General features: G+C 38.4%; 1 protein-coding gene across 2 annotated transcripts; it reads left to right on the top strand.

The window, feature by feature from the left end:
* The first annotated feature begins 17,755 nt into the window (after nt 1-17,755).
* LOC142446284 (olfactory receptor 4D6) lies at nt 17,756-20,455 on the top strand. Of its 2 annotated transcripts, XM_075548049.1 has the most exons (2): nt 17,803-18,713; nt 20,434-20,455. In XM_075548049.1, exons 1-2 carry the CDS (start codon nt 17,803-17,805, stop codon nt 20,453-20,455), a joined length of 933 nt encoding a protein of 310 aa, XP_075404164.1. The 2 variants fall into 2 exon arrangements, with proteins under 2 accessions (XP_075404165.1, XP_075404164.1); XM_075548050.1 differs by lacking the exon at nt 20,434-20,455 and having other exon boundaries at nt 17,756-18,747.
* Nucleotides 20,456-21,322: the final 867 nt, after the last annotated feature.

Here is a 21,322-nt window from a genome sequence, read left to right as displayed (position 1 = left end):
GTTTAATAGAAAAAAGTGTTCTTGCATTGAGGGAGTACTTGAGTAGAGGCCCAATGTCCATCTGCTACTTTAATACTAAGCCTATTAATATATGCACATAGATATATTTCCCCATCATCATATGTAAATATATTTCCATATGTACATGCCTGTATTTAGACCTCTATAAATGCCCTTTGCCTCCTACTTCTTTCCTTTATTTCGCTAAGGAAGATTCTGGCTGTACTTCTTCCAACATTGATTTCTTCTCTTTTCAGGCAGTCCATCATATAATTAATAATATTCATCAATTCTTATTCATTCCCTGGCTTTTCAATGCAAATGAGATGATTGAAAATACTTGACTGGAGTCAGATGTATCTTATTCCTCGAAGTGACAGCTTTGCTTCTTAACACTCTCGCAGCAGATTTTCCAGGTGCGATATATTGTTTGGATTGAGGAACCAAGTGAAATGAAACCCGTGTCAACTGCAATCCTTTTTTCTTTTGTTGGTCTTTTTAAGGGCATTTTGTGTTCTTTATGCTGAGATGTAGTTCATCTGAAGGCAGCAGTGGCTGACCTTCATCAGTGAATGCTTCGTGTCCTCTTCACACTCTGCCGGCTAAGTGGTATCATGTGCATATCACAGGTTGTTAATGCGTCTTCCTCAGATCCTGATGTCATGTTCAACTCCATACAGTCTAACTGCCCAGGATATTAATCCAGCATGCACATTGAAAAGGATACAACCCTTACATGTATTTTTCTGATTATGAATCACAGACTATTGCTTTATTCTCTTCAAACAACTGCCTCCTAGTTTGTGAACAGGTTCTGCATGGGCGCAATTAAGTCTTCTGGAATTCTGTTCTTTGCTGTGTCATCCATAGTTTGATAGGATCTACCCAGCAAATTGGAAAATTGGAAGATGTCAAAATAGAATATTGGAACATAAATATCCTAGATATTAGCACGCTATGGGTATTGGTTATTTTGAATTGGATTATCATTTAGTGTGCTATATTGGAAATGACAAGACGATTAGGAATTGTATTACATTCAAAAATAACATTTAATATCCATTTAGAAGTACACACTGTCAGTGATAGTATACAAATGCCTACCAAGAAGACCAGTTAATATAACTATTGTTCAAATTTATACACAAACCACGAATGCCAAAAACGAATAAAATATTCTTGCCAGCTTTTACTGTCTGAAAAAATGAACAAACATGCAATCAAGATGTATTAATAACCAGTAGTCATTGGAATAGGGAAGTTAGAAGCCAAAAAGGATTAGTAGTTGAAAAATATTACTTGGGTGACAGATAAAACAGTGACTATGTCATGTTAGAATTTTGCAAGATCAATGACTTATTTATTACAAATCTCTTTGTCAACCACATAAATGGCTACTATACACATAGACCTTGCCAGGTGGACTACATAGGAATCAAATCAACTACACCTGTGCAAAAGACCATTGAGAGACTCAATATTAATCATCAGGACAAGGCCGGGGCTGCAAACCAACAGTTTTTAAAGTATAAATTCAAGTTGAAGCTAAAGAAAATGACAAGTCCACAAGAGCCAACATACAACCTTGAGTATATGCCACTTACTTTAACTTAGAAACAATCTCAAAAACAGATTTAATACACTGAACATGAATCCAAAACCAAAATACCAAGCCAACTGTGGAGTGAACTGGGAGTTAGGCATTGGGCTGCTAATAACAGAGACGATGGTTGAAATCCAGCAGCTGTTCCAGGGGCTCCCTGTGAGTGGAAATTGACTCATTGGCTGTAGGATTTGTTTGTTGTTTGTTTTTCTGTTCGCTTGTTTATTTTTACAGGTATGTATAGTTAAGGTACATTAAAAGAACAAGATTCCATGTTACTTAAAATATTTCCTTTTAAACTAATAGTCTTTTTAATCCTAATAAACAAAAAGTCTTTTTAGGATTTCTCTGTTGAATTTTTCTCATGATTAATGAATAATCTGCTAAGTAAATACTGAGAAAACATCTGTTGCCAATCATCCCTACTTCAGCTACGTAAGTAGAGGGAAATTCAGTCCAACATAATTACATTAGTACTGTTGTGCTCCCAGTCCATATCTCCTGGTAATTTCACCAATTTAGCCCTTAGCACCAATTAAATAAATCAGCCTCTCATTCATGTTTTCTTCTTTGTGAATCTATTGATTCCTAAGCTCTTTGTTTCTTCACCTGAGTGAACTATACTGAATATTCTTATTCATAATCTATGGTAAACTTTATTAAATATCTGTACATAAAACAACCTGAATAAAAAATATTCTGTGCATGAAACAAAATGAGTAAAAGGCAGTGGGTGTATGGATAATTGTTCTAAGATCCACTTTAGATAACTAAATTGGTTATTCTTGTTTTAATAAATATCATAAAATTCTAATCTTACCCTTCCTTCCTATGTTCTTTTTTATCCTACACACAGAACTTGTATTCATAAAGAGTTCACACTCAATTCTTGTCACCATCCACCCACTACCCCTCTCCCCATGGCTGAGGACCTGAAGTGGTAGCTTCAGAAAATTACCTATATATTTATGGATTTTAGTGATGGAATCCTTTAAGCTTTCTCTTAAAGAAAATTAAGAAGCCAGTGATTTTTGCATGCTGCTTATTCAAGATAGCTTTCCTGTCTTACTGCTTCCCTTTCCAGCCAATATACGCACCTGATGCAATTCTCTGAAACTTAGAGACTTTGAAATGAGCTTATGATTTTTTTAAGTCCAACACACTCTGTCTCTAACTTATCTTTCCAGTCTTGTCTTCCACCTATCTCAACCTCCATGTCTGAATTGTCTACAACACATTCCCAAACTTGGGTCAAGTTTGCAGTATTCAATCATGTTATGACTCCAATTATTCCTATCCTTCCAAACACTGTTTTCCTCCACCCTCATTGTCTTTGTCCAAATCATACTTTCCTTTTAATACTCAGCAAATGCACTCAACTCATATAGCCTTCCATCAGGAAGCATTGTAAACACAGTGCCGCAAAACAGCAATAGCATAGCATCCCCACAGCAGGGTGTGCAAATGCAGAAGACACAGTGCTAACACTGTCTCCCACTGGAGGATCTAAGCACTCCCTGGGAAAGGCCTATGAGCATGTCAAAGATTACAGCAATTGCTAACTCAAATATTCATTTGTTTAAAAGTCATATAAACAATTTTATCACATTCATTCAATAGGGCATTTTTCCACGGCTTCCAAAAATTCTTTCTCTGCTGCTGTGGGCATAGGTGGCTTTATTCCACGCTGTCTTGTCAGAACCATGGCCAAATTCCATGGATCTCCAGCTGGTTTTGTACTTGAAGAAGAAAGTAGAGCGCCTTTCCCTGCAGAGCTGTTTCCATCCATGCAGCTGGTAAGCTAATCAGACTCCTTTAATAATAATAAGATCGGGCTCAGCTAAGAGCTGGAATGAGATTGAGAAGCAAGGGTTTATGTCAGGATCTCTCAGCCACCAAATTGCCATAGGCATGCTAGCAGTCTTGTGATTCAGGCAGCATGATTTTATTCACATTTCATTTCCTTGTCCTCCCAAATTCTAAATAAGAGTGCATTTTAGCCTGTGTGTCTGCATTCCTCATGTGGTAACTCGGACTCAGCTCGATCCAGGACCAAGTGCTCTCCAGCTCCAAGCCTGGATCCTCTTTACCATCATCTCAGGGCGGTATGTCAAAGAATCTCATTAGTCCTTCAGGTAGGGCACACGCAACAGTGTTGTCCAACGTGGTCATTTCTGCTAATAAATCCCTTGCTCGTTACTTCATGGCTCCTGGCTCCATTCTCCCACACACTCACTGGCACCTAGATTTAAAACTATTTGTATATGCAGTGGATTTTGTTTTTATTTCATGGTTCACATAACAGTAATTTCTTCATATCTGAGAAGCGCAATCCTGTCTCTAGAGTTCTTGCTCAGCAACTCCATACCCCTCCATATGATATTTTTACTATAATCTTTACTGAAGTAGATCAGTATGTTCATTGTAATACATTGTACCATTGTGGCAATCTACTCTAGGGTATTTTGTAAAAGGCAGAACCATAGAGCTAATGACAGCGCACAGGCAGCCAGGGGCTTGGATCAAGGAAGGGATGAATAGAAATATCGGGCGTCTCTATTATAGTTGAGTTATCTATGTGGTATTGTAATAGTGGTTCCATGATATTATGCATTTCTCGAAACCTATAGAACTGTGCATCACTAAGAATAAACCTTAATAATAATGCATCACTCCTGGTTCATTACGGGAACACATGTACCAGACCAAGGTAAGATGGTAATAATAACAGAGAAAGCCGAGGGAAGTGAGCTCTTCAATTACTCTGTAAATCTAAAACTGTTCTAAAAATAAAGTCTTGAGTTTTAAAATAAAGAATAAAAGGAAAATTAAACGGTAAGATCATTTTATGAAAAAACATACAAACTTTATCTTATAGAATCTCACTTTCAAAAATATTTTAAATGAAACAAATCAAAGTTTATAAGCAAATTTTGTAAGGTTTATATTGCCTTACACTGTTTATTTTGCACTTTTTACTGTGAGTTAGATGAAAGCTTGTGGATCATCGGGTTACATTCAATCATTCATGCATATTTTGTTACCCCTTATCTATCACAAACCTCTCAATGCAGCAACATTGAGCTGAATGTTATAGTGAAACAAAAAACAGTGACTCTCATGTATGTATAAGGAAGAACCATATAGGAAAAGGGAGTTTATATCAGGAAAGAAGCCCAGTGCAGCCCAACTCAAGTCCCTGGGCCCGCTGCTAGACAGAGGCCACTTTAGACTCACCTAGCTGGCAGCCAGTGAAACTAGGAAACTAGCCAATTCACCTGGAAGGTGAATAGGAAAACTGGGGGATCACAAACCAGTGGCTACATAGTCGGGTGGATCCAAAGTCCAAACGAACATGGCAAGATGCTGACATCGCTGACATATCCCAGGGACAAGCGGCCACATAGCAACCCCAGAGCCAGACATAGAATCCAAGCAAGCAGGAAGTCAAAGAGGCACAAGACTGTCTTTTCATAAGAGCCCCCACTCCCAAGGAGGCATCATCAGGCTGTGACTTGGTGGATAGGTTGGGTTCAGGGATGGGATTACACAAATTTAACCACCAGTGTGCTGACCTCATAACCATTTTAAGTATAAAAAAAGCATACCGAAAGGTAGTTTATTGCTTCATATACTTAATACTTAAATAAGAACAATTAAATAGGTATACAAAACATTCTAAGAAAGAATTTTAAATATTAATGAAAATATTAAATCATACCTGATAATAAACAATTAAACTGTTATTAAATATAGTCCCATATTGCTTCCTGATTGGCATCCTCACTTGCAATAGGCTCCTGTTTATGCCAGCATCCTTGGGTGTGTGATCTACCCTTTGCTGTCTGTCTTACAGTAGGAGCAGGATTCCATTCCTCTTGAGGCAAGTCAATCAGATAACAGTCCTTGTGTTTGATCTATCAGAAAGAGGTGACTGCTCTGAATATATTATGCTCCTCTTTGAAAACTCATTTCCAATTGTTCTGATACTATGTTAGGCTCTTTGAACACTTTCAGGACTTGCATAATTCACTCATGATAGCTCATGGGAACAGGGCACAACATAAAGCTGAAATAAATGACCATATGTCACCTTCTGGTTGTTTGGAACTTTTTCTCTTTACAGTATATGTTACTGAAGTCACAAATGCAAGGGTGTGTGTAGCATTTCATCAAACATATAATAATAATTAATAATTTACCAGGGATCCATGAAGGTGGGAGGGTGGGGGAGGGAGTGATAAAAGAGGAACTGATACCAAGGGCTCAAGCAGAAAGAAAATGTTTTCAAAATGATGATGGCAACATATGACAAATGTGCTTGATACAATTGCTGTATGGATTGTTATAGAGCTGTAAGAGCCCTCAATAAAATGATTTCTTCATTTTTAAAAGTTGGAACTTTATGAAATGACAAATGAATATTACAAACATGGTTTCTTCTAATTTTTTTAATTGGGGGCTCTTACAGCTCTTATCACAATCCATACATATACCCATTGTGTCAAACATCTGTACATATGTTGTCATCATCTTTTTCAAAACATTTTCTTTCTACTTGAGCCCCTGGCATCAGTTCCTCACTTTCCCCCTCCCTTTCTCATGTCCCTTTGATAATTTATCAGTTTTTTCATGTCTTACACCAACCACTGTCTCATTTCACCCACTTTTCTGCTGTCAATCCCCCTGGGATGGGAGCCATATGTCGATCCTTGTGATCACTTCTCCCTTACTAACCACCCCCCTTACCCTCCTCGTATCACTGCACCCCCCTTATTGGTCCTGAGGGGTTTATCTGTTCTGGATCCCCTGTGTCTGAGAGCTCTTATCTCTACCAGTATGCATGTTCTGGTCTAGCCAGATTTTTAAGGCTTGAAAATAAACAAACGGCCATCTAGCTGAAAAGCAACAAAGCCCATATGGAAGAAGCACACCAGCCTGTGTGACCATGAGGTGTCAAGGGGATCAGGTATTGGGCACAAAGACCCAAAACAAAACAAACAAAAAGCATATCAAACACAAATGAGGGGGGAGGACAGTGTGGACACCCAAAGCCCATCGGTAGTCAATTGGACACCTTCTAATTTTTTTATACCTATGAATGGAATGAACATTACTATGGCACTTAGAATACTCTGTTGCATAGAAGAACATTTTTAAAAACAAAAGAATATAAATTTGTGGTTTCCATATTGGGTAGTTATCTACCAATTCACCTTAGAAGGACCCTAATTACAAGTGAAATTTTAACAATTAATTCAACAAACTTGGTAAAAAAAATAAGCAATTGGTTCTGTTAAACTGGTGCTAATCAGATAAATTCCATCACTGGTTGGATCTACCCCTTCTTTCTTTTTAGAAAAAAACATTTTTGCTTATTTTTAAATACTTTTATTGAGGGCTCTTACATCTAACACAATCCATACAATCCTCCAATGTGTCTAGCACATTTGCACATATGCCGCCATCATCATTTTCAAAAGCATTCTCTTGCTACTTGCACCCCTGATATCCACTCCCCATTTTCCACCCCTTCTTTCACGCAGATGCAAGTTTACATAAAAGCTAACCATCACAATTTTTTCTGCTTCCTCCCTGTGTTTCCTATTTCCATTTCACCTTCTTTCTTAACAATCTGAAATTTGTCCATGAGTAAATTCTGTTCGTTTGATCTTAAATGATCTTAACACAGAGGTAAATTCACTTAAAGACCTGAAGGATGACTAAGGGCCATAGTCTAAAGTTTTTAATTTTCATGAGTTCCAATCATTTTCTATTTTTCTATTTAGGATTATGTTACTACATTAGAAAATTCGTTGTTGAGGCTAGGCCTGACAGAGTAGCCCTGGCTTGTTATTCTAAGAGGTTTAGTTTGCAAATCAGACACTTTAGCCCAGTTTGAATTTGTTTGTGTGTGTGGTGTGAGACATAGTTCCTTTTTCATTTCTTCTGCATTGGGAAATCCAATTTTCCTAGCATAATTTACTGAAGTCTCTTCTTTCCCCACTGGATAGACTTAAAACCCTTGCCCCAAAAAAAGGAGGTGGCATTATATGTGGGGCCACTAATATTTTTAATATTTTCTTAGAAATTAAAAACTCTAGTTTATTCATTGTGCTCATAATACTCCTGTAATCCAGGCATTGTTTATGAACATATCAATAGACAGAGGCTTACACCAAGTCTTTGATGATATTGTTATTGAGGTCAGCTAGATTGGGCTCCTTGTCTAGGTGCCCCTATTATTATGAACAGGATTCCAGATTAGGTCTTATTAGAAGGTGAGGATGGAGAAAATCCAAATATGTCCATATGTGTGTGAGAATTCCCTTCCCTTCTCATGTTTCCAAGGGAGGGACTTGCACATCAGAGACACCCCTAGTTTTGCAGATTCCTTTGTAGATTCCTCAGGCTCTCCTGTGCATGGTTTCATCACCTCCTCATTAGATGTTTTATCATATTGGATGAATATGTGTGTATGTGAGAGAGAGAGGAGGGAAAAATCATGCCTCCATGTTGCTGAGTAACTTTTTAATAACTCCCATTGCGTCTACAACTGTCAGCTTTTTTGAGTGAAAATTGCATTTCCTACAAAGATTCAACACTATTCCCTGTGCAGGTCATTATATTAGCCTTCTAAATGAGTGCCTATGGAAGCAGTGTAGACTGTGCCTGTGAGCTGTGGAAATGGGGAACCTGGAAGTTTGACCTTTCTAGCTGAAAAGGTAGGTGATGGCATTTCAAAGGAACCTGAGGATTTGCAACCCTAGCTCAGGATGTATAGATACTTATGATTATTTCAATAGTCTTCAGTCCCTGAACAGTAAAATATACATTTGTAATTTTTAACTATATGTAATTTTGGAGCGATTGATTTACTCATAAGATGCCCTGCTTCTACCATAAAATATTAATCTTGTCAAGACACATTAGTTTGAAAATATTATTCAGTTGTTTTTATCTCATCTCCATTTGTTCTTTTTTTCTCCTTTTCCTCTTCCTCCTCCTCTTCAAAAGTTTGGCTTAAGTCTACCACCATTCTTTTGAAGATAGTATTCCAACCGCTACAAACCATTTCCCTCCATAATAGTTTGGAATGCACATAAGCCATCTACTAACGTGTTTTATTCTCCTATGCTGGGTTGAAAATTATACTAGAATTGTAGTTTGTGTTGGTGATGGGTCAACTCAACTCACAGCCATAAAGTCCATTGTGACTTGCAGAATGTGGCCTGTAGACTTGGAAAGACTTTGAAACTGTGCAATTATTACTGATGATCCGTTGTGTAACCACGAAGCATTACCCCTTTCTGTTTGCTGTAGTGGAACTGAATGACAGTGGGACAAGAAACCATTTTGAATACATTTAAATTAGGAAAATTTAACAATTATTTTTAAATATCATTCCTTGAACATTTACTGTTCAACACATAGGAAAATAAATGAGACTCCGTTTTCCTCTGAAAATAGATGAAAAGTTTGTTGGGAATAGGGGAAAATATCCCCAGTAGCAAAGTCTATTCAGACTCTGACAATCCTACAGGACAAAACAGAACTTCTTCCCAGGGCTTCTAAGGCTGTAAATCTTTGTAGAAGCAGAGTGGTTGGTGAAGTCAAATCCTCAAGCTTTCAGTTAATCACTGAATGATTTGGGAAGCATGATTGCATAACGATATTAGCATACAATATTAATATTGGTCATTTATAATAACTTCCGTTGAAATTTAAAGTGTATTCTCATATCTATGAAATCATGTCACTAACTTAGCAACAGAAAATGAATGTGAGATAAAGGGGAAATTGTTGAATGAAGCTGAAGATAGAGCAAATGTTCATAAACAACTTGAGAAGCATATGTCCATTCATTTATTTTTTTAATTGCTGAATGCCTGGTATGTATCAAATACAGTTCTAGAAGTTGTATATACAGTGGTGATAAACAAAGTCCCTGCTTTTAAAGAGATCGCATTAAGGCAAAGAGGCAGAATAGACACATAATACTAGGCAATAAAACTGCTGCATTATCCCAAGTAATTCCACATGAATCCTTTGAAATAAGCTTATACTCTCTCATTTCATGAATGAAGAATCAGAGTCACAAAGTAGCATACTCAGCTTCGCAGAGCCACGATGTAAAATTTTGGACTCTGACTTCAAAGACTAACTTTAAAAACTGCCTCTATATAGCAAAACGCTGAGGTTACAACATAGAAGTGCACCATTCCATCTTCCCTTGACATTGTGTCTGATAGACTAGATCCTTCTAGCTGGTTGGTCAGAACTGATAGCAGGACATTAATTCCAAATAGCAACACTAAGTAACTTCAAGGTTCCGTTTCCAGAATGGCATAGTGGTTACTCATTGGGCTGCTAATCAAAAGGTGAACAGTTTGTAACCACTACCTACTCCACAAGAGAAAGACAAGGCTTTCTATTCTTGTGAGCGTACAGTCTCAGAAACACACATGGGGTAGTCCTACCCGTGCCCTATAGGGTTACTATGAATCAAAATCGGCTCAATGGCAGTGAATTTGGTTCAACTTGACCATTCCCAGTCTCCCTAATGGATGCCTCAAGCCATTGGCTCACAGAACCACAACATACCAAGATGATCACTAGACCTATCTCCCTCATATACCTCTTACCTTGATTAGTTAGCTTCACTACAACAATCTTACAGAACATCTGTTCAGTATATGCTTTATACCATATCGTACACTTGTAGTATATAGTATACTTTGACATCTATATTGTATATTTCTTTTTCTTAAATACCTCAAGATTCCTTATCCCTCAAACCTAAAAGTGCTTTGAGTGGCTTTAAAGAAAATTAAATAAAAGAGGAGGAAAAGTAGCGTTGAAATCAATTTGGAGTGTTTAGAGACAAACAAGTTCATCCCAAACTAAATAAATAAATTTTGACACATATTTCCAGAATGACCCCAGAAAGCTTGTCCCCATATAAACGTCTACTATCTACATTTGAAACTTTCTCTCTGCCCATATCCACGGCAATAATATTTTCAAACCTTTTCGACGAGAAAAAGCCTATTCTGTGGGATGAAAAGTAATTCCTCTTCATAGTTTTCATTTGTATTTTGTTGATTATGTAATTGAACATCCCTTATCATCGGGCTAACCAACTGTATTTATCTATGAATCACAGCCCATTTTTATTTAAAATTATTTTTGTCATTGATTTATATGATCTTCATACATATCAAAATATTAAATCTTTTTGTATTATGAAACAGCTTCAAAAAAGTTCATGGAAAAATGAAATTAAAAGATAATGGAATTTTTCCATTGACTTTTTGAAACCCTTGTATATTTTATTGGGATTTCAAAATAACTTTTAATTTGTTGTTAGATTTTTACTTATTTATAAGATGGGAAAAATGAAGGCTCTATATTCATATTTAATCAAACTGATCATCTTTGACTCAATGCTTAAGAAAATTGTTTTCCCCAATATGTATAAAAATAATTACTAAAATTTTGTTCAATTATCATGGTTTTACATTTACCTTATTAAGCTTACAATATCCTCAATCTACCATCCTCATGAGAAGCTAAAAAAGTTCTATCATATATTTCTGCTCTATAATCTACCTACAACATAAATTAAATATGGAAAAGCAATTATAATGAGACTGCTTCTTTACACCATCATAACCATGAATTAAAACTGGATAACAAAAATATTGTTTGACCTGGAAATTCCATTTCAGGATTTTTGTTTTTAAAAATTTACATATTCACATAAACTTGCATTTACAAGCTGTTGAGTAAAGCATTGCTTGAAAATAGAAATTAGGGACCAGTTAGGTAAACTGAATAGGTCAGCTATGACTTTTGAGCTTACTCACACCTTGGACACTTAACAAGCCTCCCTCTCAATGCCTCCCACCCACCTCTGGTTTACATCCTCTTCTCAATATCTCTCTCCCAAGACTGCTCTGCTCTCTTGGCCAGTGCCTCGTTCCTATCTACCCTCCATGACCAATGACTCCTTCTCTCCCTACTTAATCCCCATGTACCTATAAAAGCCTGTATCTACCATAGTAATTATTGTATTCTTCATCACATTCCACAAACGGCTAGGAAGATCTTAGAACCAAAAACCATTCAGCAAAACAAAATATACACATGAAACTGTAAAGAGACTACATGTGAAAAAAATGTTGGTTGGAAATTAAGCTACCCATATGGTTTTGAATCTTTGGAAGTAAAAACAGAGACACAACCAGTTATGTATCCTTCATTTTCTAAGAAGAGGACTGGTTTCCCAGGGGAGGCCTCTCTTGCCCTTGGCTCCAGGACAAATGTTTCCCTTGAGATTCCATACAGAGCAATGGTTCTCAACCTTTCTAATGCTGCGACCCTTTAATACAGCTCCTCGTGGTGTGGTGACCCCGCCCCCAACCATAAAATTATTTTTGGTGCTTCTTCATAACTGTCATTTTGCTACTCTTGTTAATTGGACAACCCCTGTGAAAGGGTCATTTGGCCCCCAAAGGGGTCGTGACCCACATATTGAGAACCTCTGATATAGGGGGAACCGAATAGAATCCATTCTCAACACAACCGTAAGAGATATTTTTTCCTCTACATTCCTTTGATAGAAGGAAATCTCACAATTCTAAATATATTATACCATTTACATAACTCCCTGCTGTTTGTTAGGAGTCCGTGAAAAATTCTAGAATACCAATTTTAGGTAATGTGTTACTGCATGCCAGCATAAAGTAGAATTCCTACTGAATCATAATGTTAGAATTCTTAAAGAGGTAATATGCTTTTCCACAGCAGTGAAATTATTCTATATAATATTGAAAAGTTAAGGGATCTAGAAGGGTTAACACAGAAGAGTCTTAATGAAGAGTCAAATTGTATCAACTCCTCAAAGAAACCCTTAAGATACATTCAACCTTGGCAGAATGAAAAAAATAAATATCCAGAAATAAGTTCTCAATGGAATGTTTTATTATGTAATTTCAAGGAAAGTACTCTAGCATTCATTCACCTAGCCAACTCTCTTCTTTTATCCTATTTTCTTGAGCTATAATTTCATCACTTCAGTATCAGTTTTCTATTATTTAAAAAAATAAAACTATATATATTTAAAGCAATAAGTCTGGCAAAATGACTATGTCTGTTAAAAATCTATAAGCAATCATAATCTTATAATAGTCGTTAAAGATAAAGATTCGAGAAAATGGTGTCAAAATCGTTTTTAAAGTCATATATTGGAATATTTGATTGATGGAATTATGACAGTTTTATTCAATGAAATTTTCTGTATATTCATTGTTTTCTACTATAGAAAGTGAGTAGAGAAAATGTGAATATTTTCTGTTTAAAGGTGAAAATTAAAACAGCTAGACACAACAAATTGCAGTCATAAACTTTATTAAATGACTGTATTTCTCTGACAGACCAAAGGGATAAGAAATAACAAAATTCAAAAGTAAAACATAATTTAAAATAATTTTGGTGTTGTATTGGTGTTACCCATTAGGCTGCTAACGGCAAGATCAGAAGTTTGAAGACACTAGCAGCTCCATAGGAGAAAGATAAGGCTTTCTACTCCCACAAAGAGTTACAGGCTTAGAACCCCATGGGTCAGTTCTACCCTATCTTAGAGAGTTTCTATGGGTCAGAATTGACTTGAAAGCAGTAAGTGGGAACGATTCCGGTTTTTAGAGGTAGGAAGACAAACTTTCCCCCAAAGCTTTTATAAAATACAACATTAAAGACCAGATCAGTAAACAAGTAGTTGTCCAGTGGATTCCAAGTTCCAATTTCTCTTTCTGGGTTAGATATTTAACAAATAATCAAATGAATAGCCATATCTTTACTTATGGAAAGTGTTCATTTTCTTTATTCTGTTTTATTTTACTGGACATTTTATTGTAAAGTGAGTGAAGGTTCACAGAGCAGATCATTAGTTTTACATTCGATGATTCCTACAGCTTTTTGCTTTAACTTATCTTCTGCAGGCCTCTCAGGGTAGCATCACTTTTTCCTAACCCATTAGTGGTCTAAGTTTTGGTGACCTCGTCTATTTGAATCTTCTAAAATTATCTGTTATATTAAAATCTTTGGGTTATAAAGATATTCTGATTGTAAAATGTTTTGTCTTCTGGTGGCCAGATAGTTGAATTCAAAATAGTTATTTTGAAATAACAATACTAGAAAATTATTGGATTTCAAGTCAGTACTTCTTAAAACCTTCTGTATTTTGTCAATTTACATTCTAACTCTAGAAAAGTAAATGTCATTCTATGTTCACCCTAATATAAGAAGAGTTGGTTAAGTCATTCCTGAAGTCCTATGAAGTTCTAATGGCCAATTGTCTGTGAAATTTTCATATGTTCTGAACAGTAATTGCATCCCTATGTATAAGCAGTCTCTGTGGGCCCAGGAAAAGGTCCAGAGTGCCCAGAATCCCAGAAGGACTGGTTATAAGAGCTGGGTTCTTCTCTTCCATTAAGGGAAGAGGCCAAGTGGAGGATCAAGTAGACAGGCTATTTAAATAACTATTTAAGCAAAACCAAAAACAAAAACAAATAACAAACAAACCTACTATATCGAGTCAATTCCAACTCAAGCAGAGAGCAGAGCTACTCAGTCCATCAGGTTTTCTAGGCTATAATCATTACAGAAACAGTTCATCAGTTTACTCAGCTGACCCACATGGGGTCAAAGGTCAAAGGGCCAACCACTTCAACCCATCAGGTTTCTCACTTAGGTCTTGCCTACTCAATAATTCCAATAAGCTACTACATGGTCAGGGTTGTGTCCTCTTGCCATACTTATCCCACCTATCTGCTGAGCAAACCACTAGAGAAGCTGGACCGTGTGAAGAAGAATGTGAAATCGGGCCTTGAGGAAGGCGTATTAACCACTTGATATTTCCAGATGACACAACCTTGCTGAAAGTGAGGAGGATTGGAAGCACTTGCTGATCAAGATCAAGGATGGCAGCCTTCGGTATGGACTACAATTCATTGTAAAGAAAACTAAAATGCTCAGAACTGGACCAGTAGGCGGCATCACGATACATGGAGAAAAGATTGAATTTGACAAGGCTTTCATCTTACTTGGATACACAAGTCATGCTCATAGAAGCAGCAGTCAAGAGATGAAATGACAGAGTGCATGTGGGTAAATCTGCTGCACAAGACCTCTTTAAAGTGTTGAAAAACAAAGCTGTTACTTGAGAGCTAAGGTGTGCCTGACCCAAGAGCTGGTGCTTTCGAATGCCTCATATGTGTGTGAAAGTTGGATACTGACTAAGGAAGACTGAAGAACTGCTGCATTTGAATGTGGTGCTGGCAAAGAATACTGAACGCACCAGGGGCCGCCAAAAGAACCAGCCGACCTGTGTGATAAGAAGTACTGTGAGGATGCTCTTTAGAAGCAAGAACGGTGGGACTTCCGCTTACATATTCGGAACATGTTATCATGAGAGACCAGTTCCTGGGAAAGGGCATCATGCCTGGTAAAGCAGACGGGCAGCAAGAAGAAGACCCTCACCCATGAATTGACACGGTGGCTGCAACAATGGGCTCAGGACCAGGAGGCATTTCATTCTGCTGTGCAGAGCATCTCTTTGAGTCGGAACGACTCAGCAGCACCTAACAACGACTACCTAGTCAAGGTAAATACCTGTGCTTCTGTCTTCTTGGTTTGCCGATCGCTAACGCTGCAATTATGCAGCTGCAACCGGTCATCAATAGCTCTAAGCTTCAGTTCCCCCGCATATAAAATAAAAATAATCATTAACACTCTATAGACCACACGGAAACATTATAAGGATCAAACCAAAATGAGATATTGCAGATAAAAGTCTTTGGTAACGTAGGAAGCTCTGTAGACATTTGGAAAAGTTACTTTTATGGATGACAGGGTATGCCCAAAACCCATCTGCAGGATCCCCCACATAGATTAAGCCTCGGGTGAATCCCTTCTGACCCTCTTCTTTGGGTGTGACCAGCCGTGATATCAGACAGAGAGCATTGTAAAGTCAATTATGGGAGGTGTAGTTAGGTTATAATGTAATACTTTCTCATTCGATCTCCCTTTTGATTCACTTTAAAGTTGTTTCACTTTTTAATATTTTCTGTTTTCTTTACATTTGAGGTGTTTTATTTATTTACTCACTTATTTTGAGCTGTTTCTATGCTTTGTCTAGTCGCTGTTGTTGGTTTTTTTGTTTGCTTGCTGTTTCTTACTTATATCATTTTCTGGATACAAAATCCAGGGTTGATAGATCTATAGAGAAGTCGATAGGGGCAGAGTGAATAAGGGGAGGGAGTATGCGCCAACAACAATGAATTTGAGAAGAAAATGTTTTGACATTAATTCTGCTGGTGATTGCACAAGTCTTCTTAACGTCACTGAATGAGTAAATTGTATGATATGTGAAGTTCATACCAATAAAACTTTTTTAAAAAGAAAGAAATAGTTACTCTTACAAGACAAAAAAATAAATAAATCTCTAAATAAACCACAATGCATTCCTTTACTCTAGTCAAACTAAGAACCTATCTTTTGGTGTGATGCTTTTTCCTATCAACCCAGGGTACTTCGACAGGAAAGAATTGTCAAAGTAAAGAATTTCCATTACACAAAATCAAAGCCTAGATTTTTCTGAGCAGTCATAATCATTTTTTATTTCTTAATAAATCACTTTATTAGGGCTCTTACAGCTCTTATCACAATCCATACATCAATTGTATCAAGCACATGTTTACATATGTTGCCATTATCATTTGCAAAGCATTTTCATTCTACTTGAGCCCTTGGTATCAGCTCGTTTCCCCCTTTCCCCGTCCTCCCTTCTGAACCCTTGATAATTTATAAATTATTGTTGTTATTATTATTCATTTGAGTGTATTACACTGAGAGCTGTCTCCCTTCACCCACTTTTCTGTTGTCTTCCCCCTGGGAGGGGGTTATATATAGATCATTGTGATCCGTTCCCCCTTTATCCCTCCATCTTCCCTTTACCCTCCTGATATCGCTACTCTCATTATTTGTCCTGAGGGGTTTATCTGTTCTGGATTCCCTGTGTTTCTAGCTTTTATCTGTACCAGTGTGCATACTTTGGTCTAGCCAGATTTGTAAAGTAGAATTGGGGTCTTGATAGTGGGTGGGGGAGGAAACATTAAAGAAATGGAGGAAAGTTGTATGTTTCGTTGATGCTATACTGCACCCTTACTGGCTCGTCTCTTCTTTGTGACCCTTCTGAAAGGGGTGTCCAATTGTTTGCTGATGGACTTTGGGTCTCCACTCCATGCTCCCCCTCATTCACATTAATATAATTTTTTATTCTGGGTCTTTGATGCCTGATACCTGATCCTATCAACACCTCTTGATCACACAGGCTGGTGTGCTTCTTCCATGTGGGCTTTGTTGCTTTTCAGCTAGATGGCCACTTGTTTATCTTTAAGCCTTTAAGACCCAAGACGCTATATCTTTTAATAGCCAGGCACCATCAGCTTTCCTCACCACATCTGTTTATGCACCCATTTTGACTTCAGTGATAGTGTCAGGAAGGTGAGCATGATAGAATATCAGGTTATTAGAAGAAAATGTTGTTGCATTGAGGGAGTACTTGAGTAGAGGTTCAATGTCCATCTGCTACTTAACATATAAATACTTAATACTTAACATATAAATAGATGTGCATAGACCTATATCCATATCATCATATATTAATATATTTACATATGTACATGTCTATATTTATACCTCTATAAATGTCATTTGCTTCCTAGTCCTTTCTTCCATTTACTTTCCTCCTGTACCACTATCATGTTCAACCTTCATTTGGCTCTCAGTAATTTCTCTCGGGTACATTGCATTGATAAAACCCCACCAGGCATTCTTCACCCCCTTCATCATCAATTTTAGATCTCTTGTTGTTCTCTTGTCCCTGGGTTTGTTGGCTTCCCCCTCGCTTTCCCCATCCTCCCCTCCCACCTTGTCCCCCAGAACCATCAGTCCTGTTGTTTTCTCCTCAGGGTTGTTTATCTTGCTTACCTTATATGGATCGACAAGTCATGATCATCTTAATGATTTAAAAGCCTTATGGCAGTGTACAAAAAGATGCTGCTACATCAGGATATGATATGCCTAACCTTGATATCTCTTCTCCCAAGGCAAACTAGAAGAAAGTCTTCCCAACCATGGACCAGGGCAACCACACCCATGTGAAAGAGTTTGTCTTCCTGGAACTCACTCGCTTTCGGGAGCTGGAGTGTTTCTTGTTTGTGGTCTTCTTACCTGTGTATGTAACAACCGTGTTGGGCAATGTCCTCATTGTGGTCACTGTCACCTGTGAGTCTCGCCTCCACACCCCTATGTACTTTCTCCTGCGGAATAAATCCATTCTGGACATTGTTTTTTCATCCATCACTGTCCCCAAATTTCTCATGGATCTTTTATCCACAAAGAAGACCATTTCCTACAATGGTTGCATGACGCAGATCTTTTTCTTTCACTTTGCTGGTGGTGCGGATATATTTTTCCTCTCTGTGATGGCCTATGACAGATATCTGGCAATTTCCAAACCCCTCCACTATGTGTCCATTATGAGGAGAGAGGTATGGTTGACCTTGGTGGTGGCTTCCTGGGTGGGGGGTGGTCTTCATTCAATTGTCCAGATAATACTGATGCTTCCACTCCCCTTCTGTGGCCCCAACATTCTGGATGCCTTCTACTGTGATGTGCCCCAGGTGCTGAAACTGGCCTGCACTGACACCTTTACTCTTGAGCTGCTTATGATCTCTAACAATGGACTAGTGACCCTTTTGTGGTTCCTCCTGCTCCTGGGGTCCTACACTGTTATTCTGGTGATGCTGCGATCTCACTCTGGAGAGGGACGGAACAAGGCCCTCTCCACCTGTACTTCCCACATTATGGTTGTTACCCTCCACTTTGTTCCATGTGTTTACATCTACTGCCGCCCCTTCATTACACTACCCATGGACACAGCCATCTCCATCAATAACACGGTCATCACGCCCATGCTGAACCCCATGATCTACACACTGAGGAACCAAGAGATGAAGTCAGCCATGAGGAGACTACAAAGGCGGCTTCACTCTTCTGAGAGCAATAAATTAGGGTGAAGGAATCAGGCTGAGACTGGAAATGCATATTCTTAGACTTCGAGCCTAATGATAAGAGAAACCTGATTCTTTTCTCCTCAGTGATCTGTATACACTCAGAACCACGTAACTCCAAGGTTGTCGGTTACTAGCGATGCTACAGTCAACCCCAACTCATAGAAATTCCACACACACGGAAACGCTTCCTAATCCTGTTCCCATGAGAGACCAAAGATCAGACTATTGTGATTTGGGAAATAGAACACCAAGCCTCCCTGCCTTCTTTGTCTTAACCTGACTTTTCTTTCATTATATTTTATCTTCAGGAGTAAAGCGGATTCTCTCTGTGCTGACTCTTATGTTCGAATGCTACTGAAACTCCATGTGACTGAAATTACACACTTCATATCACCAAGTAAAGTACTTAAAACAATGTGCTTCGTTTATAAAGACAACCCATGCTCTGACGTTCATAACACTCTCTACTCTTCCCGCTACTGAGTAGTTTGACAATTCATTGTAATGGTCACACAGAACTCAAAGCCAATGCTCGTGATTATCAGATTTATTAAGGAAGTTATTAGGTTACAGTGTAGATGGGGAATGCTTAGCATGCAGATGTTCAGTCAAGACCTGTTACAAAGTTCATTCAGGGATACCAATAAATCTCCAAAGGACGTGCCCCTCTGCTTTAAGCCTCAACCTGAAAGCATTCAACCCAAGCTGAAGCCTGCCTGTTGTGTCTGAAGTGTTTGCTTCCTACAATATCTTTGAGGCACTTGTCAACAGTTATAGAACGCACATAGTAAAGTGCTGCCCAAAGGCAATGAACAAACTATGGCTTTGAACTTCTTTTAATTAACAAGTAAGCCATTTGGTACTAATTTTTCCCCATCATAATGAATCTTTTCTTGTACATTCACAGGTTTGGGGCTGGTGATGGGGGGTGGAGGGAAGGTTGGGTTCTTGTGGGGAAGGGCTGTTTTCTGAGTTTGGGTTTTTGTTTTTTTTCAGATCTCAAAATAAGTCAGTGATGCAATTAGAGTAGATCTTTCATCCCCACTTGATTAGGAATTAAACGAAACACCGAGAAACCAAGGGATTTCCTGAAGCTCACATGTTGTGTTGCTCAGGCCCATAGCAACCCTGTGCAAAACAGAACGAAACTGCACAGTCCTGTGCCATCCTCACAAGTGTTCCTATAGCCAAGTTCATTGATGCAGCCACTGTGTTGATTGATTTCGTTAGCGTCCTCTTTTCTGCCACCCTTCCACTTTACCAAACATAATGCCCTTCTCCAGGGACTGATCTCTCTGACAATATGTCCAAAGTATGTAAGATGAAGTCTAGCCATCCTTGCCTCTAAGGAGCATGCTGGCCTTACTTCTTCCAAGACAGAGCGGTTTGTCCTTTGAGCATCCCATGGTGCTTTGACATAGGACACTGATCTCTCTCTCTCTCTCTCTCTCTCTCTCTCTCTCTCTCTCTCTCTCTCTCTCTATCTATCTATCTATCTATCTATCTCTTTCTCTCTCTCTCAGACACACACACACATATTACATCCAAATAAATTCTGCCTCACAGAGACCCTATAGCACAATCTTGTACATTGGTTGAGTGTACGGGCTCTGAAAATAACCCTTTCAGTTCAAATATTATTTCTACCACTACTCTCTGTCTGATCTCAGACAAGTCATCCAGCTTGAGTTTCCTTATCTGTAAGCAATGATAATAATACTCACATCATGGGTGTTTGCAAAGCTAAATGAGTTAATGGATGGGAAAGAAGCCTGCTAGTTTGTTATAGTTACACTGCTCTTTCGAAGAGCTTGTAAGGAAACAGCGAGAGCCAGATCTGACCTCCTCTGGCTGCCCAAACGAGAAAGAGAATGCAAGGGCTCACCAGCCCAAGGCAAAGTGCCCTCCATTCTTCTCTTCTGGTGTCAGCCTTCCCAAGACACTCTGCTTCTCCAGGGGGCTCCATAACTCGTTGCAAATGCCGCACAGAACTCACAAACAACACTCAGGATTATAGGGAGGGGTTATTAGGGAAGCTAACAGTTAACAAAATGTTTAAGACTCAGTGTTTTGTCTGGAGTACCTCTTCTGAGACATAGTGTCTGGCATACGTCTCTCTGGTCCCTGAACTCCCAGCCACATGGTCCCTTGGCCTCTGTCTTGTGCCATGGGATGGAAGCTTGCCACTCTGCATCTTGGTCTTGGTGCTGCCCTATGATCTGCTCCATGGTCATGGTGCCCCTGGTGCCTCTTTCACTTCACACAGAAATATTGCAGGGGCTCTTCTGTTGGCTTTTCTATCTTGATAGTCACAGATTCTCTCTCTTCCTGATTCTAAGATGGCGCACTAATACATCCAGGGAATTCAGAGTGACAATTCCCCTTTATCAGTGTTTCATACAAAGTCAGATCTGTTCTGATTTCACTGCATCAAAATGACTGAACCAGTTGCTACCATTTTGAGGTTCAGTTTTTTCATAGATAATTTATTCACCTCTTATATTCTATTGTAATATTATTCTGCATGAGCAGTATTATCTGTGGGACACCAGTCCTGTTGGGTAATTGCAATTTAGGG

The sequence above is a fragment of the Tenrec ecaudatus genome, chromosome 4, assembly GCF_050624435.1.
Source record: "Tenrec ecaudatus isolate mTenEca1 chromosome 4, mTenEca1.hap1, whole genome shotgun sequence".
Classification (NCBI taxonomy): domain Eukaryota; kingdom Metazoa; phylum Chordata; class Mammalia; order Afrosoricida; family Tenrecidae; genus Tenrec; species Tenrec ecaudatus.
Note: the sequence above shows the minus strand (reverse complement) of the source record. Positions and strands in the feature narration are given on the sequence as shown.